General features: G+C 38.2%; 1 protein-coding gene across 2 annotated transcripts; it reads right to left on the bottom strand.

Annotated features, from left to right (window-relative positions):
• Window positions 1-1,651: 1,651 nt before the first annotated feature.
• On the bottom strand, window positions 1,652-27,493 carry gtf3c2 (general transcription factor IIIC, polypeptide 2, beta). 2 transcript variants are annotated; one of them, XM_072679895.1, is made up of 19 exons: window positions 27,198-27,493; window positions 26,351-26,665; window positions 25,877-26,174; window positions 25,241-25,508; window positions 24,654-24,748; window positions 24,434-24,511; window positions 23,654-23,752; window positions 22,705-22,929; window positions 22,222-22,333; window positions 22,023-22,134; window positions 14,973-15,004; window positions 11,240-11,369; window positions 10,492-10,636; window positions 8,822-8,983; window positions 8,600-8,687; window positions 8,305-8,424; window positions 5,792-5,956; window positions 4,177-4,284; window positions 1,652-2,345 (listed from the first exon to the last, which is right to left on the bottom strand). In XM_072679895.1, the coding sequence occupies exons 2-19, from the start codon at window positions 26,613-26,615 to the stop codon at window positions 2,109-2,111; spliced, it is 2,739 nt and encodes a 912-aa protein (XP_072535996.1). In that variant the 5' UTR covers window positions 26,616-26,665; window positions 27,198-27,493; the 3' UTR covers window positions 1,652-2,108. The 2 variants fall into 2 exon arrangements, with proteins under 2 accessions (XP_072535996.1, XP_072536005.1); XM_072679904.1 differs by having other exon boundaries at window positions 1,652-2,330.
• Between the last annotated feature and the right edge of the window lie 172 nt (window positions 27,494-27,665).

Raw genomic sequence — 27,665 nt, 5'->3', positions numbered from 1 at the left:
TTCTACTAGAAAGATTAGAGAACATGGTTGGAATCACAGGAACAGCCCTATCGTGGTTCAAATCATATCTAACTGAACGCTATCAGTTTAGCCAAATCTGCCAAACCTGATGATAAATCTAGAATCAAAGATTTAGAAAATTGAGGACTGTGTCAAGAATATAAAACTCTGGATGTCACATAACGTCCTTCTTTTAAACAGTAACAAAACTGAGGTTCTCATTTTAGGTCCAAAAGAAACTAGAAATAATGTTTGACTTTTCCATCATTCCTGGTCCAGCAGCTAATAATCTTGTTGTCATATTCGATTCAGATCTATAATTTGAGCAACATATAGATAATATTAGTAGGACAGCCTTTCTTCATCTTAGAAACATAACCAAACTAAGACATTCCTTATCTCTACAGGATGCAGAAAAGCTAGTATACGCTTTTATTACCTCAAGGCTAGATTACTGTAATGCACTATTGACAGGTCCTTACTGAAACTAGAAAATTTTACCATATCAGTCGAGTTCTATCAGTACTGCACTGGCTCCCAGTTAAATTCTGTATTGACTACAAAATACTTCTATTAACATATAAAGCGCCTCACTTCTGAGCACCTGCAAAATCTTATTACATATTATGAACCACCAAGAATACTTGGTCCAAAATTGAGATCCAAAATTCAGAAAACCTCAGCAGGGGGAAGAACCTTTTTATAATCAGACCTGCCACATGTGTCGTCAGACACACATTCTTCCTTCGGCTCTGAAGGAGTTTTTCCTGGCCACTGTCACTGTTGGCTTGCTCACTGAGGATCTTAGATTTTTCTGTCTTTTACAAATTACTGATTGTGTAAAACTGCTTTGTGACAACAACAGTTGCACTATACAAATAAATTTGATTTGTTTTGATTAATAAAGCAATGCACTTGAGGTTGTGCTGAACAACCTGAAGTTCTCACTTTTGGTCAGGTTTACCAACTGCCTCATTTGTCAAAAGGTGTCATATCACATACCAAAAAAAGAGAAAAAGCTACATAGTCAGTTGACATAACATTTCACCCCAAAACCTGTCAGCTGAAGATAGCAGTTATGCCAACTAGACATTAAAGTTGACAATCAGGTAGAATCTCTCTGATAATTCGTCATGAAAAAATTGGTCTTTCAATTATTTCTGGGGCAGTATGAGCATGCAACATATTTTAACTTCACTAGCTCCCACTTATTTTAAGATTCAGTTTATGTGCTTTAATTTGTTTTTATTGGATTGCCCCATTTTATTATGTGGATTTACTCATACCTCAACTACTCTATGATCTTTAAAGTACACTTCTCAGAATTTGCTGGCATTTTTTTTTTCAGGGCATGGTTAAAACAAAGGTGACTGTGCCATTGGAGTCTGAACTAAGAACGTGGAACAGTTTACATCTTGTGATAAAGCAAGACCCTTCTATGTGTGTTTTCAATTTTGATATTAAACTAAGGATGTGAATGACAGTATTGTTTTCTTCATAGTGCTGTATTTGGTGTCTCTATCCTGGCTGTCTATATATTTGTTATGAAAGTAGTATTATTCCACATACAGCACTTATGCTTATGTTTAAATATCTACCTACACAATTACCTTAAAAGTTTTCAAGGCAAAAAAAGCACTCAAACAAAATATACTTCTGCAATTTTTAATGTGTACATAAACAGGTTTTCATTTATAAATAAAAAGCAGCCCATACAGACTTAAAGATACAATCATACATAAATAAAATCAAAGCAGTAAAGTGTTGAACATTTGTAGCATGAAAAATGCTCTTAATTTGATGCCATAATCTCTTTGTACATCTGTACAACACAGACACTAATAAAAACAAAAAATATGAAGTATAAAATCTGCTAGCTTCCATGGTCTTGTGTCAAAGCTGCTTGGTGTGTTTTCAGTCCTCCAAATATAAGTTAGAGAATTAAAAAAAAAAGGAAAGGGTCCATGTCCAGCCCTGCAAGAATAAAATGGAGGCGGAAATGGAAGAAATGTGCAGGTGTCCGTGGCATGCTGCTGTAAGAGATATTGATCAAATATGGTTACTGAGCGCCATGGTCACTGTTGGAGCAGAACGTTCAGTAGCGAGTGCTATCGCACTTGCACAGTGTCAGCTGTGAAGTGGCGAATGGTAGTTGCATCGTCAACAAGTTCTTCAGAGCGAAACATGGCTGTGAACTGCTCTTGGGCCTCACAGACAACCTTGCGCATGCTGGGGCCACTTAGTCCTTTCACACAGTGGGCGCGCACCAGACCTGACTGGCCGGCTGACAGCACCCAGCCGTGCGCATCCATGTTCGGGTTGAAGCGGACCTGTGAGAATAGAGACTATGAAAGGGCAACATTCTGTACTTCTGACATCTGATAATTTTTTTTTTTTAAATCTCTCATTTCCAAGGCACCACATGACACCATACAGTGTATTTTATAGATATTTATAATTACATAATACTAAGTATGCATTTCTAAAGAGAAACCAAAATATCCAATAAAAAGAACCAAATATCCAAAAAGGTCTAAGAATTCTGTAATTTATGGTTAATGTAGAATATATTGGATGTAAATCCACAGAATATTTCCAAATTGCGGTTTTCAAATAATTGAGCAATTTTAGATAAACAGTAAAACAATGTCATAATATCTATTTAAAAAGTTGTCAGGCTTAAAGAGAACCAATGTTTACATGTGTGTAAGCTGAACACAATAAGACATTTACTAGTCTCTTTACTAGTCCTGCTAATGGCTGATGTCGGTCATACTTTAAAGACAAGTACAGAGAGCATACTTGAAGATATAGGACAAGCTTCCTCATGACTAGTGATTTGTAAAGGCTGCCAAATAGGCTGATTTTTTTTAATATGACATCAAGATCATACAATGATGTTCCAAGACAGTACATATGCAAGTCAATTAACATTTTCTTGCATGATTTAACACCAATAAGTGGTGCAGTTAAACACCTACAACAGCCTACAAGTCAATTAGGGTACTTGCTTGGATATGTCTACCTTGGAAGTGCACATGTGCAAGTCCTGCATGCAGCCTGTTACAGACACTCCTGCTTGTGGCAGTTTTGAAGAGGAGGATGCTGTCTAAGCTGCATGCCATTAAGGATAAAGGCTCCCACCCTCTCTACAACACGGTGATAAGACACAGGAGCACATTCAGTACAAGACTCATTCAACTGAAATGCACCACAGAACACAACAGGAGGTCAGTTCTACCTGTGGCCATCAAACTCTGTAACGCCTCCCTCAGTGTGATACACTCAGCTGTGCAATACTTAAATGATACTGTTTATATGTGCAATAATAATAGTACTGTAATTCAATTTAATGTGCAATAACTCCAGCGCAATAATTTTCCATATTTATTATCACAGTTATTACCAATATGCCACTTAACTATATTCATATAATTTATATATATATATATATATATATATATATATATATATATATATATATATATATATATATATATATCGTTTCTGCAAGCTATCGCTAAACCACTACATTAAAACAGTACAACATAACATAAAAAAGGGGTTTGTATTAGGCAGTTACCTTATAAAAGGCTTTTGTAGAGTTTGAAACTCTTACGTTGAAGATGCAAAGTTAGTACTGCAAAAAATGTATTGCAAAGTGCAATTTCTAACAACATAATACTGTATTCTCATAATACTGTTGCAGTACTAAAAGATATGCTAATTGATGTGGATGTGACACACTCCACTACCAATTACTATTAAGGTTACTAAATTACTAGTCAAATTACTATTAGCATCCAATCTAGAATCCTCTTTTATCTATTACACTTTACACATTGTTTTTTACCACTTTTTTCCAACATTTTTAGTAAATTTAGTATTTAGTAATATTTTTTCCTAACAAACTGAATTCTGTTAAGTCTAAAAGCTTAAGAATTTAATCATAATAAATGGTTAACTATATGTAAGTAGTATTGTTATACCCAAAAAACTACTAAAAATGATAATTTATGAACATAAACCTGATAATGCCAACTGCCCCTTATCCTGGTTTCATGCTTTGACTTTTGGTGAACTGTTTTGGTGAAAAGTTGAACAGAAGTTGATTTCTTATTCAAATTTATTACAAACAATGCGGTCTTGTAGTTGAATAAGGGCAAAAACCACTACCTTGTAGAGTGCGTTCAGTGGCATCTGGTCTACGAAGAGGATGCCTTTAGTTTCGGAGGTGTGCAGCTGCTTCATAATAGGCTTGTCCTGGTATTTTGTAAAAGACCTCTGTGAAAAAGAAACAAGGGTGATTCTGCCTTCAGAAAAACACACATACATGACAGATGTTTGTAATTTTGTTCCTCTATAACACTTCAGTATATTTTAAGTCAAAAAAGTTTAAAAAAGTATAAACTAAAGTGTAGATGTCCAACTTTCACTGCATTTAAGAACTACAGCCATTTTTAAAACAGGTCCTCCATTTTAACAAGCTCAAAATAACGGGACAAACAAGTGTTAGGTGAGATGATGGAGCAGCAGGAGCAAAGAGGAAGAAATGAGAGTAAAAGAACGAGTAAGAGGAGGAGGATGGCAAAGACGAGAGATTATAACCTAATCATGGCCTAACCATGCCTGAAGCTGGGTGTTTAGACCAGTCAAATTTGAGGGGCTTTACAGTAGCCTCAGTTATTGCGTTTCGAGTTTTGAGAAACCTTTGGAGTCAATAACTGCCCGCATTATGGAATGTACAGACAACACCAAATGCTGAGATTCTTCCCTTAAGATGCTTAGACAGTTGTTCTACTCCAGTTGACTTCAACTGCTGCTTGTTTCCGGTCTTTCTGCGTTTAGTTTTATTTTCAGTAAAATTAAATTCAATTTAATTGGGCTGAGGTCAGGTGACTGACTAAGCCATTCCCTTTATTTGCCTTAAGAAGCTCTTGGGTTGATTTTGCTGTATGTTTTGTATAATTATTATCCTATCAGTTTGGCAACATAGACATCTACACAGTCTTATAAAAAAAACTGAAAATAAAAATAATCTGTCTATATATACAGTGATAACGCTATAAGGATATGTGGATATACAGTGAAATAAGTGCTATGAAAAATAACTCCAAAAATCTACAAAGCTATGTTCCATCTATAGGGTGCCCACATTTTTGCATAGTGACTGCATTGCACAGTAACTGCATTAGAATTTGCTAAAAATACAGAGGCTGTGTTTACAACTTCTCAATAAGCAAATGACAAAATGTGTCATTGTGTCAATGCCAACACTCCTGGCAGTCTGTTGGTGAACCCAGGTCTGAAGCTCCATGGCCATGTATGTGTCTAAAATAGACCTGTGCATGGAAGGATGGAGTGTCAGACAAGAGGGAACAGATGAAGAGGAGGGAGAGGGGAGGGTAACCCACGTTGGATGCAATTCCAACTAAGGAAGGGTGCAATACACACACAAGCCCAGAAACAGAGCAAATGGCTTTTATTAGGTCTGAAAAAGAAAGCAACAGAGACAAAGAGAGATACTTGTTATCCAGCTGTGCTTTGGAAATGTCTGCTAATCAAAACCCTTTTCTGTTTTCAGTTCAGTGATGCACTTGCAAGTGTTGGATCAGGGCAGTATTAAATGCCTTTATTTTGGAACATGCTGGTTTTAAAGATTTTGCAAGTTATTTTAATATGGTAAAAACTTCCTAAATTATGTCCTTTTTTCCACACAGGCAGTGAAATCAAGCATACATTTTGCATCACTGATCAGTTCAGATCAATTACAAAAATGTTTTATACTTACAAGGTCCATGTCGTGGAAGTGGAGGTAATATGTTTTTGTGGCTCCTCTGTAGCTCTGTGGCTGCCGCTCGGGAACAACTCCCACGTCCTCCTCCTCCTCTTCAGCCTCAGCCGACCAGCGCCTCTGGTCAGGTCCAAACTGAGCCAGCTCTGTTCTGTACACTGGCTACAAAGGAAATGATGTTATAGCACTGGTTGCATGCATGTTGCTGAATGACACAACCATTTGGAGGATTTACTTTGCAAACAATATGGTCAAGAAGGTGAGCATTAAAAAAAAAAAAAAATAATAATAATAATAATAAAAAATAAATAAATAAAACAATAAATACCAAAACAATATTGCAATTTCGTCATTGGTGGAATTTATATTTACATGTTCTTGCTGAATTGACAAGCCATTTTCACTGCGCAGCTACATTTTATCTTCATTTTTCCAAACTTATAACTGAACAGTACAATATACATAATAAAATGCATTAATTACAACACAAACACACACACACATATATGTGTATATATATATATATATATATATATATATATATATATATATATATATATATATATATATATATATATATATATACACACACACACACACACACACAAATACATACATACACACACACACTGCTCAATAAAATGAAGGGAACGCTCAAATAACATCCTAGATCTAAATGAATGAAATATTCTCATTGAATACTTTGTTCTGTACAAAGTTAAATGTGCTGACAACAAAATCATACAAAAATCCTCAATGGAAATCAAATTTATTAACCAATGGAGGCCTGGATTTGGAGTCACACAAAATTAAAGTGGAAAAACACACTACAGGCTGATCCAACTTTGATGTAATGTCCTTAAAACAAGTCAAAATGAGGTTCAGTATTGTGTGTGTGGCCTCCACGTGCCTGTATGACCTCCCTAGAACGCCTGGGCATGCTCCGGACGGATCTCCTCCCAGACCTGGACTAAAGCATCCGCCAACTCCTGGACAGTCAGTGGTGCAACGTGACGTTGGTGGATGGAGCAAGACATGATGTCCTAGATGTGCTCAATCGGATTCAGGTCTGGGGAACGGGCGGAACCCAGGGCCAACCGCACCAGCATTTAGTCTCACAAGGGGTCTGAGGATCTCATCTCGGTACCTAATGGCAGTCAGGCTACCTCTGGCGAGCACATAGAGAGCTGTGCGAGCACAACCCCCCTCTGTGGACGTCGGGCCCTCATACTATCTTCATGGAGTCGGCTACTAACCGTTTGTGCAGACACATGCACATTGGCCTGCTGGAGGTCATTTTGCAGGGCTCTGACAGTGCTCCTTCTGTTATTCCTTGCACAAAGGCGGAGGTGGCGGTCCTGCTGCTGGGTTGTTGCCCTCCTACGGCCTCCTCCACGTCTCCTGGTGTACTGACAGACACAGCAAACCTTCTTGCCACAGCTCGCATTGATGTGGCACCCTGGATGAGCTGCACTACCTGAGCCACTTGTGTGGGTTGTAGAGTCCGTCTCATGCTACCACAAGTGTGAAAGCACCACCAACATTTAAAAGTGATCAAAACATCAGCCAGAAAGCATAGGTACTGAGAAGTGGTCTGTGGTCCCCACCTGCAGAACCACTCCTTTATTGCGTGTGGACACACACTGACACACTTCTGGCCCTGTACTGTGCTGCTTTTTGTTGATTTTACCCCTGTTTATTTTGTGAATAAACTGTCTAACATCAAGCCATCCCTTGATCCCTTTTTTAAAGGAAAATGGTCATGGTGGTAGTGTGATGGTTCAGGAATACTTTGCTACACTACCTGAATGTTTTGCTACAATTAAAGAAAACAATGCATTCTGCTCTGTATCTTCAATTATTCAAGAGAATTGCAGGTTATTTTTCCATAAGCTAAAGTGCAGTTAAGTCAAGTACACCCCAATGCTTGTTTTTTTCCCTACCTAAACTCTAAATGCGAAGTTAATGCCTGAAAGCATACAAATGCGACTGAGCTGAAGCAGTACTTGACTGCAAATTTAGTATCTTAATAAATACACAATTTCTTATCTATATATTAATCTTTTTTTTTTTTTTTTATAAATATACAACATGTCTGAGGATACCTTTTTATGCATTATTAGTTTTTGATTTAAGACGTAATATTAATTAGTGTTTGAAATGTGAACACATTCAGAACCACTCCTTTATTGAGTGTGTCTTGCTAATTGACAATAATTTCCACCTGTTGTCTATTCCATTTGCACAACAGCATGTGAAATTGATTGTCAATCAGTGTTGCTTCCTAAGTGGACAGTTTGATTTCACAGAAGTTTGATTTACTTGGAGTTATATTGTGTTCAAGTGTTCAATTTATTTTTTGAGCAGTGTATATATTGCCCAGCACTGTACACATAGTGACTACAGTTGAAATTGAGCCAAATTGGCTAAAGTAGCATGTTTACTGTAAACCTAAACTGAATAAACCAAACCTGGTTTTGCAAGAGGTGAATAGTGTGACAAGAACATACAAATCTATGTCTTCTAGAGTTGCTGTAGTTGCAGTCTGGGTCACACAGAAGAGAGCACACACAGTCCCCCATGTTGTCCCCCACTACACAAGAGTTCATCCAGTCAGACATAGAGAAGCTCTGGCAATGAGATGAAACATGAAAAGAGAAAAACATTGAAAACTTTTGCAACCATGGTTTTCTGTTTGCTGTTTGTTACATAAAGCGCTATTCAGAAGTGAACTACCTTTCACAGAATCAATACCCTTCAAAGACACTGTATTCAGTACATTAAGTATATATTTACAATCCTTACCCATACTGTAGATTTCCTGGTACACACAAAAAAAGGCTTATGACCAAAGTAACCTGAGTCAAGATAATGAAGTCCTTGTTGTCCAAGTCTACAAGAAAGGCATATATACTTACTCATAAGACCATTTTAAACAAAATAACTCTTAAAGAGAATAAAAGTACAGAAGACTTTTTTATTTTAGTTAGGAAAGTGGTGCTGGAAAGTCATAGGGCAAATACTCACGCAGAAAAGCAGCACTCCTGAGTTATAAATACACCAGACCAGAAGGTAGGCCAAGACACTTCAGTGGGCAAGAAGCGTTTCATTGCCTTTAGGGGAACGCATGTGTTAGTCATATTCCATAGTTTAACCATGCGGTCATCCCCTACAGTCACTAGCAATTCACTGCAAAGGGAAACATAAAGAAATGAACCAGACTGCTTTATCCACTAACTAAACAGCCTCTTAAAAAAGGCACTTTTACAGGCTAATACAATAAAATACCCTTTCAACAAAGACAACCATATTATCCATTTGTGTTAGACAAAATAACCTAGTCATGCAGCGAACTTCACACGGACACACACTGACACACTTCTGGCCCTGTACTGTGCTGCTTTTTGTTGACTTTACCCCTGTTTATTTTGTGAATAAACTGTCTAACATCAAGCCATCCCTTGATCCCTTTTTTAAAGGAAAATGGTCATGGTGGTAGTGTGATGGTTCAGGAATACTTTGCTACACTACCTGAATGTTTTGCTACAATTAAAGAAAACAATGCATTCTGCTCTGTATCTTCAATTATTCAAGAGAATTGCAGGCTATTTTTCCATAAGCTAAAGTGCAGTTAAGTCAAGTACACCCCAATGCTTGTTTTTTTCCCTACCTAAACTCTAAATGCGAAGTTAATGCCTGAAAGCATACAAATGCGACTGAGCTGAAGCAGTACTTGACTGCAAATTTAGTATCTTAATAAATACACAATTTCTTATCTATATATTCATCTTTTTTTTTTTTTTTTATAAATATACAACATGTCTGAGGATACCTTTTTATGCATTATTAGTTTTTGATATAAGACGTAATATTAATTAGTGTTTGAAATGTGAACACATTCAGAATCAAAGGCTAAGGGCAAACATTTGAATGACACTGTATATTGATCATAATGTAAACTTTTAAAAAGCAAAAATAAATAAATAAATAAATAAAATAAATGAATTGGTTATTGCCATTGGCCAGAACGTGTTAAATGAATCAACCTAAAAATCCCATTTTGGTGCATCCCAGACCATTACTTTAGATGCAAGGCTTTGTGGTGCAATACATGCACAAAAATGGAAGAAAAACAATCTGTACTATGAAACCTAGGCCTTAATGTTTAGAAAGAGTGTATACACAGGAACAGCACAAAACTATGCAGGAATCATGCCATATGCTTGTCATAAAGCATAACCATAAAGAAGAATTTCAGGTGAAAGGGGGAACTGACTAACTTAATGGTTGGTTGTATTTATTTGATTAATAAAGAGCACGATCTTACAATGCTGACAATTAAAAGAATTATAATAATAATTAGATTTAGAGGGTAGCTAAGTAACATACTATGAACATCAAACACTGGTGTCCCTCCTTCTGGCATAACCAAAACAGAGCCAATTTTAAAACCCCAAAACTATTACCTGATAGTCTTGACTCATTTTATTTACGTCCCCCAAAATATACATACACCCAGCCCACTAACAAAAGTCTTGCTAGACCCTGTCAAAGCTAGTGAAGTTGTAAACTATCTATGCTAAGCTAAAAGCTAGTGCTAGTTAAGTCTTTTACCATCTAAACTCTCCAACGTCCAGTCTCTTAAAACCAATCTGAACTACCACAGCTGAACCAAACTCAAGCTAAACACATCTTACCTTGAAGCCCCACACCAGCTTAGGGAGCGAACAGTGTGGTCATGAGCCAGGAAACAGTGGTAAGGGTAGAGACAGAGGGATTTGTCTGGAGACTTGACTCTCTGCAATGACGACTTGGTGCTCAAATCCCACAGAGCTACCGTACCTACAGAGGAGGCATTCGTAAACGAAGCGTAAAACAAGTTAACGAGAGTCTACAGACAAACATCTTTCCATGTTTTGGTTTTATGTGTAGATTCCAGTTATAGTTTAAATTCTGGCAGGGATAAACATAATTAAATCCTTTAGATGTAAACAAAGTTATTTACCGTGGTCTGATGTGAAATGTTTTAATTTTCTTCATTTTAAAAACTCCACACAATGGTGATGACAGGAACCAGGTTTCAAGTGTTTTAATGCCTTTTTAAAGCTACCTCACAGAAAGCTATTACAAGAAATATATGCTGCTTGATGCCTGAAACATTGTTTTGACCAACAAAAAGACTATCAGGACAGAGATATACCCAATGAATTCCCAATGAAAACTTCCCACTACTTGTACAATTATCAGCATCACATATGAAAACGCATGATGGCTTACTGGTCATTTTGAAGAGGAATTAAAATATGTCAGCACTGTAGACTTCACAACCCCAGATTCCAATCACCATCAAGTCTATTCTAAATGACTAAATTACAAAACAATTGTTTGTTATTCCCCCTTAAATTAGGAAAAATGCAAAAACGTAATAAATAAATAACAAATTACCATCATAGAAGCCAGCAGCCAGAATATTATGTGGCTTGACAGGGAGCCAATCAAGGGCAAAACACTGCCCACTCTGGCCATTATGGTTAGCCTGGCTGGAGCCTAGCTTCACAGTCATGATGCGTCCCACCTGAACAGAAAGGGAAATTTTTGTTTTACTTGTTGTTTGTTGTTACTTGTTTTATGTAACACGTTACATTCATATTCTTACCAACAGCTCTGAACTGGAAAACTGCTCAGTAACATCCCATAATGTGTTCATTTTGATGCTTAAACATTCAAAATAGTTCTAAATAGTCATGTAAAAACCTAAACAGCCTACAGTGCTGTAAAAAAAAGTATTTATATTTGTCTTACTTAGAAGCTCTATTTTTTCAGATCCTGTAATATGAGTATTTTCAGAAGAGATAAAAAAATATAATAAGAAAACAAAAGCACCCCTTTAAACTCGACAACTGCCACACTGTATGCTCAATGCATTTGGGGTTAGAACACCTTTGCGAGGCTCCTACTGACCCCTGTGTCCATTGTGCCATCTTGTCCATGCCTATGTCGCGCAAGGACCAACAGTGCCCATGAATGTATATGCAGAGGGCTCTCCCCTCCGCACACAGGCTCAGCTGCTGCTTCCACCCAAAGGGACAATTCTGGTCTGGTGGCAGGAGCGTAGACGTTTAATAAACATTTGTTGACAGCTTGCAGTAGGGTCTTTTTCATTGTTTTAAAGCAGGTATGTGCCTCGTCTTCTGTGGCCAGGATGCATTTAAGGGCGGTAACAGGTGGAATGACATCGGCTGTGAAGGAGGTGGACGAGCTTGCTTTCCTAGTTGACTCTTAAAATGCTAGAAGTGCTAGAATGGTGTTAACCAGTGGGCCTTGCTAGAAAAAAACTGTCAGTGTCATGGGCAAGTCCTGTGTGCTTTCGTTGCTGACTTCATCTTCGACCACAGACATGGGTGGTCCAACCCAACATCCAACCCAAAACAGTAAATTCCAGAATTTTCTCTGATATTTTTGTGGATTTCCCACTGTTGCAACATTTGTTTTGCACATATTGCACGTCACTGTCGAACATGTTGGTGTAGCAAGTGTAAAATACCTCCTCACAGCTGACTCTTTGGCTCACTCCATGTTGTTGTTCAAATTTGTGAGTCACGTTTTCATCCGTGACCGTAGAAGTTACTAAGGTAGAAGAGAACAATTCTTTTTGTAATATAGTATTTAGCAGTAGTAACTTGACAGGTGTGCAAGTAAGCACATGGTGGTAGCATCAACATAGATGTGTATGTGACTATATATAAAAGTATGTGCACGAGAGTGTGTGTGAGGTTAGAGGGAGGTCTCAGTTCTGCTTGGGGGTAGATTTTGAGTGTCTGTCAGAAATTGCTTGGATGCTCCGGTACCTTCTACCAGAGAACAGCAGTGAAAATAATCTGCGGTAATCAGGGGTAGGTGGGATCATCCACAATACTGGTGGCATTGCAGAGGCAGTGCGCGGTGGAAATGTCCATGATTGATGGAAGAGAGACCCTGACGTTCTTCAGTGGTCTTCACTATTCGCTGTAGGGTCTTGTGGTCAGAGACGTTGCAATTCCCAAAACAGGTAGTGATGCAGCTGCTTACTTTCTATTTCTCACCTCTATTGAACATGGTGAGGATGGGAAAGGGAAGATGAACTTTCTTCAGGAAGTAGAGGCACTCCTAGTTTTTCCTATCTATGGAGCTGGTGTTGAAGACCATGGAGTCGCCTGAAGTTGCTGCCTCCCTGAATGTCAGTGGCAGAGATAGCTCCAGGGGGTCAAGTTTTCTCTTGCTATTGGTCCATCTGTATGCTGGAATAAGCATCCCAGGAGTAGCCATAGCGGGGGCAGGGCTTAGCTCTGTACGTGCTGGAAAAGTTTGTGTAAACAAGATCCACCATGCTAGTGGAATTTACACTGACTTGAGATATGCATGGTTAAAATCTTCAACGACAATAAAAAGTCTGCAGAGATGTTTGTTTTGCTGTTGTCTGGCTCCAACAATTGCAAACTCCAGCAACGGTGAGTAGTGACTGAAAACTGGTGCCCGTTTTTTACACTATTCAGTGTTGATGTAAACACACATGCCCTCACCTTGAGTCTTACTGTACTGTTCATATACAGCAGTCTCTGAACTCACACTGTCTAGCCCACTAGATACATTAAAAAGCAAGATTACGGAAACCTGCGTCTGGGTCTGGACACGTTAGCAAACAAATGGTCCGTTACTGCTTTATGCACGTCCCCTGATTTTGCTTCTCCTACACATTCTTCTCTGTGTTCATCAGTGCGGAGTCCTTCTAGTTGCTCCTCAATGGCTAGCATATCTGCTTTTCCAAATGAGAAGCACTGTGTGGCATCCTCAACCAGTGTTTTCAATTGTGGCCCACTAGGGCCACTGACCACTTAGAAGACTGCCACCCTGCTGTGAGACGCACTATTAAAAATGTACGAGCACCTTCTAGGGGGATCTGCACCAGGGACTCTTTGTGTTTTGCAATGTTTGAACCCCTTAGTCAAGCAGACTTGAAGTGGGTTTCACATAAAACCACCTTCTTACTGGCCAAAGCAGGTTGGAGAGTTACACACACAGTCAGTTCTGACAGTTCCTGGCAGGAATTCTCCAGTATCACCTTGTTGCCTAAGCTGTCCATTCTGATGAAGGTTCTCTACTGAAACCACTCGCTGCACTCTTAGCACAATTTGGACCCTGCGCAGCAGGCCCACCACATACAAATGTAATTGTGATTCTATGAAAGCTGGTTGCCCACCAGAATGTTTTGTCACTCAAGCAATGCGGTTGTACCATATGATGTTTCTGAGGAATGATTGCATCGTAACCACCCCCTTTGAGGTTTAGCTGAGTCACATGTGGCCTTGTTAATATACATTCTTGATTTGCACAATACGGAGGGGATATGGATCCACAGTCTATGTTTCCTCTGGAATTAACAGAAATACAGTCACTAAACTGTCAATTATCACAAATATGGCTTGGCTTTTTTTTGTCAAATGTTAGATGAGCCTTTATATAAGGAGGGATACTTTAAAAGTGAATTCTGTTACGGATTACTGATTACATCTTAAAAATGTAATTGTAACAAAAGTAATGTTATCTTACTTGCTTTTTTTATAGCCATATTTTTTCTTCACCAAATACCAAACTATCTCATAATGCAAATCCCCTGTCTACTAATTTGGGATTTGCATTATGGGGACATGAGATAGTTTGGTATTTGGTGAAGACACACATAACTGTTTTATGTGAATTCATACATTTCCTATTGTCTGTGTTTAAAAATATTTAGTATTTGGTATATACACACATACACACACAATTGCTGATGGGACAAAACCTTATCTCCAAAGTCAAAATGTCACATGAAAAGGAAACATTTAAATTAATTTGTCTGATTTACATTGGTCTATGCATCATGAAATGTGCTGGGCTGAAACAAACAGCTTAGACCAGCATGAATTCTATGTACATCTAAAAACGTCTTTTTTGGTCTGGTTTGCTGTTTTTTTTTCTAACAGGGCTGTGTAAAGGGCAGCTGCTTTTTTTTAGATTATTTTAAATGTTTAAATATAAACATCAAACATATTTGTTTAACATACATGTTATCATATGATTATCAATAATCATGTGATTAATACCATTAGTACTAAATTATATCACTGAATTCCCACTGGCTGAATTGTCATTGACTTACCCGGTATATCAAGGTCGACTGACTGGATTCTCCTGTTGGAAAACAAATCAACAGTGCTTATCAATTTGTGCATTCGATGGTAAAAGATTACAATTGAATATCGGACACATTTGGTATTATACATGTACAAAAGTTAGTCCTGATGATTGGAATAACTGTTAACTAGAAGGATGATGGCAGTTTGGAGTACAGATACAAAAACCCCCAATAAATATTAAAAATGTTTTTAAAATGTTAATATTAATAATAATAATAATAATAATAATTCTATCATCATCAATATGAATGCAGAGAAAACCAGGACTAAAATGTAACAACTTAGAGTCTGGACCAAAGGAAGCAAACAAGTATAAACACACCCTAAAATTACATCATCCTATTTAACTACATATATTATATATTATACTACTTAAATATTATATCATCTAAGATACAAATCATGACTGAATCAATGTAACTAGTAAGTATGCATGATGATATCAGAATCATGTTGGTATTGGCAGATAATTGCTTAAAAATAATCAAGATCAGACCGTTGTTAACATTTGGCAGATTTTAAATTGATTCTTGATGACATTATTAAGTAATCTCCAAAGGGACAGAATGTACAGGTGCTTCTGGACTACCTAAATATTAGATTTTTACTCATTTTACTGCATTTTTAACTGAACAATTGTACCATGTTTTGACTTTGATGATAGGTTGTGTCATGACTATCTGAAATGACAGTATGTTTTGTCAACTGACTTCGTCGCCATCTCTACCTTTATGCCAGGATGATATAATAATGACGTGACACTACTTGCCAAATGTAGCAGTTGGTAAATCCGAACAACAGAGAGAACTTCAAGATGTTCAGCACTGTCTCAAATACTCTGAAGAAATACAGACATGAAAACTGCTGTGAATCTGTAAATACAGCGAATCAAGTCACAAGGCTTCATACTACATTTTTGTAACAGGATTCAGTTCTATTCAACCACACACAGGGCAGTTAACCCTGGTATTCATCAAGCTAAAGACTTGATTAATTAGACTGTGCTCATCTACAGAATGCAAACAGAGGACATAGAAAAGAGTCTTTGGGGGTGGGGGTTGAGTTGGACTTTGCAATGAAGGCTCGATGAAGCATGGCCCCTTTCATCCCCTCATACAGGCGATGTGGCCGTCCTGCTCTTAAGCCCTGGGCTGAGTAAGCCTTTTCTGATTGACAACCCCATGGGAAAAGACTGTCAGCTACAATGCTAAAATTCATGGTTTCAAGCGCTAACAATTGCGTAGCAATGCATCTTTTTTGTCATTTCAATTATAGATCCTTGTCTGATGGAAAACGAGCCAGTAAATAATTTCGAGAGAGAGAGGCCTGCTTGCCATTCACCTTCTTTTCACATGACACAGTCAACACTTTTGTTCTTTACACCACATTATAAAAGCTGTACATCAACTTTTTAAAAGGGCACCACACTAACCTTTATTTCCACTAATCTAAGCTCAAGATAATGAATTGGGAGAAGTGGAGATGGACTGTATATAATGTATTTTTTGGTACATAATGTCATATTATTATATAAAATACAACCTTCAAACAGATGTATGTACCAATATAAAACTCTATAATGACCAAGAGAAATGGTCCCAAATTAGAGCCAAGCAATTAAATATTTAGCCCCACGCACATCAGTGAGCCAATAAGCCTGCCACTGGTTAACTGGTTATTCTATCTTAGAGCACTTTTGATGGGTACCAATCACTGCATACCAGGAACACTCCACAAGGCACACAGGTTTAACTATCACAATTATATATGTATTTGAGATATATTTATATCTCACGCCATGACAGAAGCCATTGCAAACAGATAATCAGTGTAATTTTCTTCATGCAAGTTGTTTTAAATGTTATGGCTAATCTTTGTATACTGTTTATACTGTGCTATCTAGTTTAGCTTATTTTCACGTAGCTGTAAAAGGTGAAAACATGCACAATGATTCCACATCTTAAATAGGAATCAATCACATCAAATAGGATCAATTGAAACTGTGAAATGGAGGTAAAAGAAGCTGATGACACTGCAAATTTTATATTGTTAGTTAATGAATTTGTGCCGGTGATGGCTTATCTGCAAGAGCACACTGGCCCAAGAAGGATGGGGGGAGACAAAAAAAAACCCAGAGAGTGAATCCCACATAGTCCCAGAGGGATCATGAGGATAAGCCATGAGGCCAAGTGAACAGTTCGCAAGCATTTGCGAATGTGGATGCAATAAATCGCTGTCTTACTGAGGTGATGTGTGGTCAGGAATGTAATGTAACATTAAAGTCAGATATCCAAGCTGCGGAGTAGTGAGGTTAATGTGTAATGATATTAAAATGACATCAATGTTCTTTTTAGGGGCTGTCTATTAGGCTGTTTAAATCTTACATTAACTTGATTTTTTAGTTACCAGATCATATTCTGGGTCTCTTTTGTGCAGGTTTTGTTCCATATTAAAACAGTACAATCACAAGTGTTAAATTAAGTTCTTCATTTGTTGATTAATTCACATGAATAACTGAATATATATATATATATATATATATATATATATACAGTGAGTCCAAGAAGTATTTGATCCCTTGCTGATTTTCTTCGTTGGCCCACTAATAAAGACATGATCATTCTATACTTTTAATGGTAGATGTATTCTTACATGGAGAGACAGAATATTAAAAAGAAAATCCAGAAAATAAATCTAAGGAATATATATTAATTGATTTGTATTTCATGGAGTGAAATAAGTATTTGATCCCTTAGTATTCATTAGCAGTTCTGGCTTTTACAGACCAGTTAGACACTCCCAATCAACTTGTTACCTGACCTGAAGCCACCTGTTCTCACTAATCACTTGTGTGAAAAACACCTGTCCACAGAATCAGACAGATCACACAGATTTCAAGTCTCCAACATGGGTAAAACCAAAGAGCTGTCACAGGACCTCAGAGTCAGAATTGTTGACCTTCACAAAGCTGGAATGGGCTACAAAAAGATTAGTAAGGTGTTGGATGTGAAAGTAACAACTATTGGTGCAATTATCAGAAAGTTTAAAGAGTATAACATGACAATCAACAGACCTCGGCCCGGTGCTCCAAAGAAGATTTCGCCTCGTGGGGTGGCAATGATGCTGAGAACAGTCAGAAATCGTCCTGCAACCACTCGGCAGGAGTTAGCAAATGACCTGAAGGCAGCTGGGACCACAGTTTGCAAGGAAACAATTGGCAACACTTTGCGCAACAATGGATTCACATCCTGCAGTGCCCGAAAGGTACCCCTGCTGAAGAGAGCACATGTGGAGGCGCGCCTCAAGTATGCCAATGATCATTTGAAAGATGAACCAAGTTATTGGGAGAAGGTTTTGTGGTCAGACGAGACCAAAATTGAACTTTTTGGCCTCAACTCCACCCGCCATGTGTGGAGGAAGAAAAATGCTGCCTATGACCCCAAGAACACTGTGCCCACCGTCAAGCATGGAGGTGGAAGCATAATGTTTTGGGGGTGTTTCTCTGCCAAGGGTACAGGGCTACTTCACCGCATCACTGGGAAGATGGATGGAGCCATGTACCGCACAATCCTGAGGGACAACCTCCTCCCCTCTGCCAGGGATCTGAAAATGGGCCGTGGTTGGGTCTTCCAACATGATAACGACCCTAAACATACAGCAAAGGCAACAAAGGATTGGCTCAAGAAAAATCACATTAAGGTCATGGAGTGGCCCAGCCAGTCGCCAGACCTCAATCCGATCGAAAATCTATGGAGGGAGCTGAAGGTCAGAGTTGCCAAGCGACAGCCCACCAACCTTCATGATTTAGAGAGGATCTGCAAAGAAGAGTGGGCCAAAATTCCCCCTGGTGTGTGTGCTAAACTTGTGGTTAACTACAACAAACGTCTCACCGCTGTGCTTGCAAACAAAGGCTTTGCCACTAAGTATTGAGTGTGTTTGGCAAGAGGGATCAAATACTTATTTTCCTCATTGAAATACAAATTAATTAAAATATATTCTTTAAAATTATATTCTGGATTTTTGTCTTGATATTCTGTCTCTCCATGTTAGAATATATCTACCATTAAAAGTGCAGAAGGATAGTGTCTTTATTAGTGGGCAAACAAAGAAAATCAGCAAGGGATCAAATACTTCTTGGACTCACTGTATATTTATTTTTTGCAGTGCTGGATTAGAGCTGCACAATACTGGAGAAAACTAATATTGCATTGATTTTTGTTCTGCTATACATATTGCGATATTGAAAAAAAAATCAGGATTTTTAATTTATTTTTTATTAATACAGGTTGTTGGTTATTTCTACAGAAGTCAATGATCCAACATGTCATGAACTTAGTAATGTTCTCTGTTAATTAAAGATTGGAGTAAACGAAAGATAATCTGCCTCCTGTAGATCTGTCATAGAAAATCAGAAGTGTGAATTTTCCTTTTGTATCAAGCAAGTTATAGCATGACATGTCTGGTTTAATTTGCCTTACTTGACATTACACACCTTGCAATGTGACTATTGCAATGATGATGCTGAAACTATATATTGCGGAGCCTTATGTTGCATTACGTTAGCGGGAGTAACAGCTGAAAACCTATGTTTACAATATGTTACCAGTTTTGCTAAACTTCTCAGATTCCGAGTGCTGTGTTACTTAATATATCAAAAGGTAGAACTCAAACACATAAGCCTTACGCAGCACACAGTGGCATCTTAATTTTCCACCATTGCCAAAATAAGTCACATCACCTTAAATCTTTGAAATGCGCGTCAGTTATAATAGTCCATGGAAAACGTTGGAGACATTAACTAAACAAATCCTCGAGGCAAATTTAATCGATGTAATTGAATCATTCGAGTAACTTGAATAAACATTTCAGCCCTACTGCAATTACTGTTCCTACAGTATTGCCGTAATGCAGCTACTAGCTACTGGGTGGGAAATAGGTATGACTGAATTAATTGGGAACTAAAAAAACAAAAACAAAAACACTACAAAAATATTAACGCAATTCAACATGACCAATTTAAAATATTTAATTTTAAAAAAGACTAAAGAAATGGCTAATATAGGTTATTATACAACATATCACCTTTCCCTCCCCTTGGAAGATCTGATCACAATCTGGTTCATCTTCTGCCTGTGTATTGTACGTATAGAACCAGCCATTGTACGTAGAGAACCAGCCATTACCTGTACAGTGAAGAAATGGTCCAAGGAGTCTGAAGAGGCTCTGAAGGACTGCTTCAAAACAACAGTATGGGAAGAACTGAGTAATCCTAATGGGGAGGACACTGACAATCTCACTCACTACATTACAAACTATGTCAACTTCTGTGTGGAAAACACTGTCCCCATCAAGATTGTTTGGTGTTGTTAAGTGTTTTTCCAACAATAAGCCATTGATTAATCCAGATATAATGGCTCTCCTAAATGAAAAAAAGAGGGCCTTCAGACCTGGTGATAAGGATGAGCTGAAAGCTGTGCAGAGGGAACTGAGAAGGAACATCAGGGAGGGAGAAGCCAGCTACAGGAAAAAGCTAGAAGAACAGTTACAGCAGAACAATGTCAGGGGAGTTTGGAAAGGCATTAAAACCATATCTGGCCACACAAAGTCCAAGTGGGTTAATGAACTTAATCTATTTTTCAACAGATTTGATCTATCACCTAGCCCTCCCCCTACATAGACACACCTGCTGTATCCCCACTCGGTAGCACTACCATCATGCTGTCCTCCCCCTGCTCTCAACTTTTAGCTCACAGCCATCCTCCAGTGGCTCATCGGCTGGCAGCGCCAATCTCCTATTCACACAATCCAGCACCCAGCCCCCCTGCTCCAACCTGTCCTTCACAACAACCCAGGTGAGAAATGAGCTGAGGAAGATTAAGACAAAGAAAGCTATAGGTCCTGATGGTATCAGTGCCAGGCTCCTCATAAATGGCATAGACCAAAGAACTGGTGGTGGGCTGCTCCCACCCCATGCATGAGACTCTGGCAACATTGGGCAGCTCCTTTATTGACAGGCTGCTTCACCCCAAGTGTGTGAAGAAACGCTATTAAGGTGCTTCCTTCGTGTTGGAGTCACACTCTGCAACCAACACTGCTCCTAGCGGACCACATACACACAACACACACACTTAAACTACACACACATATTCAGGGAATATAGGTGTAATTAAGGGTCAATTTGCAATTATCTGTAAATAATCTGTATTATTATTATTATAATCTGTAAGTGTTTTAGTTTTTTTACTTCTATTATTTATATTGTGTATATAGTGGTAATTTATCTACATTTTTGCATCCGAGTGTCTTGCTATCCCTTTGCTGCTGTGACACTGAGAATTTCCCCACTGTTGGACAAATAAAGGATTATCTTATCTTATTTTCTATATGTCTTACTCTGAATGTTTTTGGATCAACATAACATTTTCATTAAGTGGATAATTTTATAGGATTTGTAAGAAATGCAATATACAATATATGGCAGACAATTTATATGTATATAGTATAACAATATAGCCGAATAGCATCTCTCAGCAATGCACGACACTGCTTTTGGATTACAAACAGAATAATTTACCGATCCACGAACAGTAAATGTAAACATCCTGTATGTTCTTTCCAAGCCTCACATTTTATAAAGCCTAAACATAACTAATATATAAAGAATAATATTAACTAAAATTTTATTTTATTCTATCCAGTATGAAAGGAACTGGCTCTGCTCTGAGTAAATCAATAGTTTTTTTTTGAGCAGCCTGCTTTACCTAGCCACCCTCTTTTGCCAGAACTAGAACAGAGCTTGTACTGCATTGATTTGGCAGTATGTGTGCAGGGCAGTATGTGACTAAAATTAATTTCTCTAGTCCACCAAAGACACTTGTGATTTACTACTCATATTTTATATTCACATATTCCAGTTTGCAGTCAGATATACCATTTATGTATCCATGTTAAAGAATCTTTCCTGCATTGAGACTCGAGTATACAGACATAGGATTTCAACTGTAAACACTCACCTATAACTCGATTTTGGGCTTTCAGGGCCTCTGGGTGTGGCAGACTATAAACAGCAAGGGTTCCATTTGAAAAAGCGGCAGCCATTAGTCCTAATCGAGGCATGTGTGGTGTCTGTGAAACCCATAACAGGGTTATTTATTTTAAAAATATTAACATGGTTAGACAGGTATAACAGTGGATTTCAAGTGGATACTTTACCTTCCTGTCAGTAGTAGGCAGTTCCCAGGCCCCTGCAGGACACCACTTCAAGTTCCAAATGCAACCGTCATCTACTGCCAGGGCGTAGGCTAGGCTAGGCGAGGATGATGGTCTGAGACAAGAAATTAATATAAAGAAACAAAAAAATGAAAAAAAGAGGGCCTTCAGACCTGGTGATAAGGATGAGCTGAAAGCTGTGCAGAGGGAACTGAGAAGGAACATCAGGGAGGGAGAAGCCAGCTACAGGAAAAAGCTAGAAGAACAGTTACAGCAGAACAATGTCAGGGGAGTTTGGAAAGGCATTAAAACCATATCTGGCCACACAAAATCACCATTTCACAGAGCCAAAGTGTCATGAACATGACAGAGTTTAGTGTTCTTCAGTGGCCTTCCCAGTCACCAAATCTCAATCCAATGGCACTGTCAAAATTTACCAGAATCAGATTAGTAACTATTACATTAGCAACTAGTTGGACTACTCACCTACTCATCTGTAATTTGCCCAGGTCCCACAGTTGTAGCAGAGAATGCTCAGTGTAAAGCAAATTTATTTTGTGTCGGTCATCCATGCCTTTGTTGCAGGAGAGTGCAACATACTGTGTTTCTGCAGCACCTTCAGGGCAAGGGCACCACTCCATGGCCCAGACAGGACCTCCAACAAAGAACAGGGAGTCCCACCTCTCCACATGAGGTGGCAAGGATTCAAACCTGAAATGTACTTATTTTACTAAAAAAAGTACACTAAATGTTCACAGAAATCATCCAAATAAAACAAGTTATGTATGTCACCATTCCAATAATTGCAACACAAGTAAAATATCCCTGAACAGTCTGAATGACATCAATCGATGCTCAAAGATCTCAAAAGTTTTGAAAAGGCATGGCTGGTTTATAACACAATTTATATAAATAATCATTTTGAGGAGTCTCCTTCACTCTCACATGATTTTCCACCACCCTCCCTGCATTCATCTAGCAGGCAATCTGGAGTCGAAGCATGCTGATAAAATAAAAACTACATATTTTTAAATCTGTCAAAATAGATTTGGGTGGCCTACAGGCTGTCCATATAACTGGAGACACTGCTGGGGACAGGTTCAGTCTGTGTGTAGGACACACTGTTACCCAGAGAGAGCAAAGCCAGCATAGTCAGCTTGGACTCCCAGCCTCAGGTGACTATGACATCATTTGGGATCAAACCAGGAATTTAGGAACACTAAACTGTGCACTGATGTCATACTCTAGGATTGAGTTTATGAAACAAAGACAACACCACCATCTCACACACGCACACACACACACACACATATATATATATATATATATATATATATATATATATATATATATATATATATATATATATATATATAAATAATACTTACTCAATATTGTTTCATAAAAATGGTTTTATTAAGTAATAGCACATTACCTCTTCATCCTACGCAGAAAGCTCTGTTCTTTGATTCCCTCACGAGATAATGTAAATGTCACTGACTCCTCCTCCAGGGGTAAATATTTTCCCACCTCACTGATAGAAGTTAAACGGACCAATTACAAATTATATTAGCAAAGCCCTGCCTTTTATATGCAACAGTTCCGGTGTTTAGACATTATGTGCTGTACACAGAGTGAAATGACATCAGCACATAACAATGGCTACTTGGCATACATGTTCAATTTTAAATGTATTATTATGAGTTGCCAAACTGTTCACTGTGGAAACACTTCTAAAACGCAATTTGAAAAGCAAATAACTGCCTGGCTCTCCAATCTCAGCAAAACATATACTTTATCTCCTTTTTTAGCGTTGTCCAACTTAGAATAGGAATTCTGATTTTGGTGATTCCTGTGTTGGTAAAAAGCTGCTTTTCATATGTTTAATTGTAAATGCTTATTAGCTAATGAACAGAGATGAACCAATATAAAAAATATGGGCAGATATCAGTATTTTCTACATATATATCTGCTGAAGCCAATTTTAAGATATAAAACAGATATAATATAGGATTAAAGAAGTGACAAAATGAATGAGTGATATGATTAGTCTCAAGTTTTTCAGTTTTCTCTTTGTTTGTATAGCGTAAGTGGAATATATTTTCAAATTGTAACAAAAAAGTCAAAGTATTTCACCAAGTAATATTACTCAAACAACAAACTCTTGCTTAAGTAATTTTCCTTTTTCATATTACAGTAGCACCCTGGTTAATACCTGGTAGACAGAAGATGCCAGTCACTAACTGAAGGGATCCACTCTGAAAATACCCAGGAAGAGCAATGCTCTTGACGGCTAAAAAAGGAAGTCAGAGAGAAAAAAGAAAAGTTTAGTTCAGTCTAGTAATGCCACAAGTCAGAAGAAGATGACTTGGACCCAGGATCAACATCCCCACTCTCAAAGGAACCTCTGAATAAACCAGAAGAAAATAGCTTACAATTTGATGGTGCTTCTAAAGGACTCCCACAGAGGCTGCATTGCAGAGCTGGACAATCCATTACCTCCTGCCAGTTTATGCTTATAAGAAGTCTTCTGTAAGGAAAACAAAAATCTTTTGCATCTTCTTCATGCCTTACTTTAATGTATGATTATATAGTTAGATTATATAGTCTATTTTCTAAGAAAGTATAAGTCAACATTTGAATCATGTTACCCAGAGAATACCGAGAATGTAGCGTTAGGAGTCTTGCCCAAAACCTCTTATTAAAGTAGCATAACAAGGCTTGCCTGCCTGGATAATTAAACCACAATCTGCCACAGGAAATGCACTATTGCAGCTTACTATGCTGTACACTTACCCATGACCAAAAAAAATCTGCAAATTTCTATTTATTTGTTGATTTCAACATATTAAGAAAGCTGTTTAAGCATTAAGCAAAGAAACATAATTGTGAGAATCTTAAAATTCTCATATACCTTGACTACAAAACAGTTTTAAACCCCCCTCCCATGTAAACCATGTGAATGTGTCCCCACATCTACTGTAACAATCCACGAAATATAATAATTATAATGTATTCTTACTTTATTTAGCAAGCCTAACATAGGATCTCCATACTCTTCGTCACCTTCGTCTTCTTCACTTTCCACATCTTCATGGCCTTCTGGGTCAAAGTCAACATCATCGCACTGGTTGTTGTTTGGTGCTTTTCTTTTTCGTTCTGTTTCTCTACCAGAGGCATTTCTATGAGCTGAATTGGCCAGCAGGACAGGGCTATCACTACCCTTTTTTGTAGATGGTTTATCACTATGTTCAAGGTCCTTGGTGATACTGTGAAGGTACTCCAGAGCACTGGGGAAATTAAAAGAGAGATTTAGATTAAGATGTTGCGAGGCAAGCTTTACAGCTTTTAAAATGAATTTGCTTATGAATAAGTGATTGTAGTAAGGAACAACTCCTCTCTGTTGTCTTCATTATTCTCATGGTCCATATGCTGGTCTCTCTTACAGTAAGAAGCAGAGCCTGGTGCCTGCACCACTTGTAAATCATCTGGCCATTTTCATATGCAGTTTTATTATTCCAGACTGCCTCTATCTTTTCAGTAACATACTTTAGAATCTTTAAAATGTTGATCACTAAAATAACTGATTAATTTCTTACATATATTATCAATAGTGATAACTCTACATTCAACAAAGAGAAAAGTTTAGGGACTATACGCTTTGGCAGCTCTTCTCTTTGGGCGTCCACTTGGAGTCATCTCAGGGCTTTCTGGAATGGCAGGGCTGTCAGATTGTGGGGGACTCTGTGGACATGGTTCAGTGACATAATTGAGCATCTTTTTGCCTGGAGTCTTGCTTCTGGGTACTTTCTTTGGTCCAATTTTGGAGGCTGGAGGGCTCCTGGCGCTTTCTCTGACGTATCCTTTACTTTTTCTTGGACGTCCCCTTTTTTGCTTTTTGTTCTCTGGTGGTAAGGCTGCTTGGTCATCATTTGAGGAAAGCTGACAACTGTACACTGTGAAAATGCAAAACAAGGTTGGTAGTTCCCATGTAATGTGAGTTATTGCAGATTCAATAATGTTGGAAAATAATTTAAAATATGTAATATGTTTCTAACTGTAATGTCAAAAAAAAGAAAGTAACACAGCAACCCTAAATTAAACAAGACCTCACCAAGGGCACTAAACTTGCCTTCAGACATCTCTTGTTGGCTTTCTTGAAGTGAGAAGGTAGTCAAGTTTGAGTCTGCCCCTGGTCTTATGCTCATTTCAGATGAGTCACAGTCTAAAGCACGAGGTTCTCCGTTACGTAGAATCAAAGCATCTCCATTCAAGTTACAATTAGTTGCAGCATCTGTATGGTTAATCTGTTCAATCTGGTTCCCTTCGTCCTTTTCATATGGAAGCCCCATAAACTCCTCTGTCGGTCTGTCCACTTCTGGGGCAGCAGCTGCCATCAGCAAAGTCACGGTGTTTTAGCAAAGCTGTCAGAGCAGCCCACCAGTACCTGACAGGGCAAGTTCCAAGAGAGCAGTTAGCAAGTGACTATTATTATTGTCCCCTTAGTAAAGACCACTCTACATATGTCAGCAGTTTCAGTTCTTAACACGTTACGCTAGCAAACTGACTAGCATTGCTAGCCATCGGCTCATGCATGTCTATACACTTCTTTTGTAAAGCTAACTTCAGCCAGCTAGCTAGCTAGCTCATCCAGAGAAGGATAGCTAGCTAGCTAGCTAGCTAACACAATTCTAACAGCAAACCAAAACGAACAGGCCAGACAAAAAAGCAAACCGATCAATAATATTTTGTCACTTATATATAAATTCTCAAACCTGGCAAATAAGTGCTGGCTAATTTGGACCTTTAGTGCTAGCAAGATATTTATTCTGGCTATGAACTAGCCAGCTAGTTGGTTACTTTCCCTTCTTAACAGCAAACGCTTTGACTTTAATATCAGCGCTAGCTAACTTCGCCTGGTAGGCGACGTGTACAACTAATATATGCTAGCTATATTTCGAAACAGAGACAGTACTTACAAAACACGTAAATACTTTTTTCAAAGCAATTGCCCGTTTCATCAGTGGCTCAGCGTGTTCGTGCACACCACCTTTGCTCTCTACCACGCAGCGGCCTGGGCAGGTTCGAATCCCGGTCTCACCGAGCGAATAGACGGGTCTGAAAAGAACAGCAATACAACGACTTCACATTGGACTAACTTAAACGTTAGGTCTGAGCACACTGCGTTGTCCTATATGTCTGATTAACGCTTTTTAGGTGGTTCATGTCTAATTTGTATGCTTTAGTTTCTCGTGTCCGCCATATTTTAGGGTAACTTATAACTTAGCTCACGACTGCCCCCTAAAGAGCAACAACACGAGTCTCTGAAAATTCAGTCTCTACTTGGACTTGCATTAATACATTTGCACTGGACTAGTATTACATATGAAGACTTGTACTATTACTCAATTACATTCCCAAGAGAAAAAAAAACGACACCTACACTT

This window comes from Salminus brasiliensis, chromosome 1 (assembly GCF_030463535.1).
Source record: "Salminus brasiliensis chromosome 1, fSalBra1.hap2, whole genome shotgun sequence".
NCBI lineage: Eukaryota > Metazoa > Chordata > Actinopteri > Characiformes > Bryconidae > Salminus > Salminus brasiliensis.
Note: the sequence above shows the minus strand (reverse complement) of the source record. Positions and strands in the feature narration are given on the sequence as shown.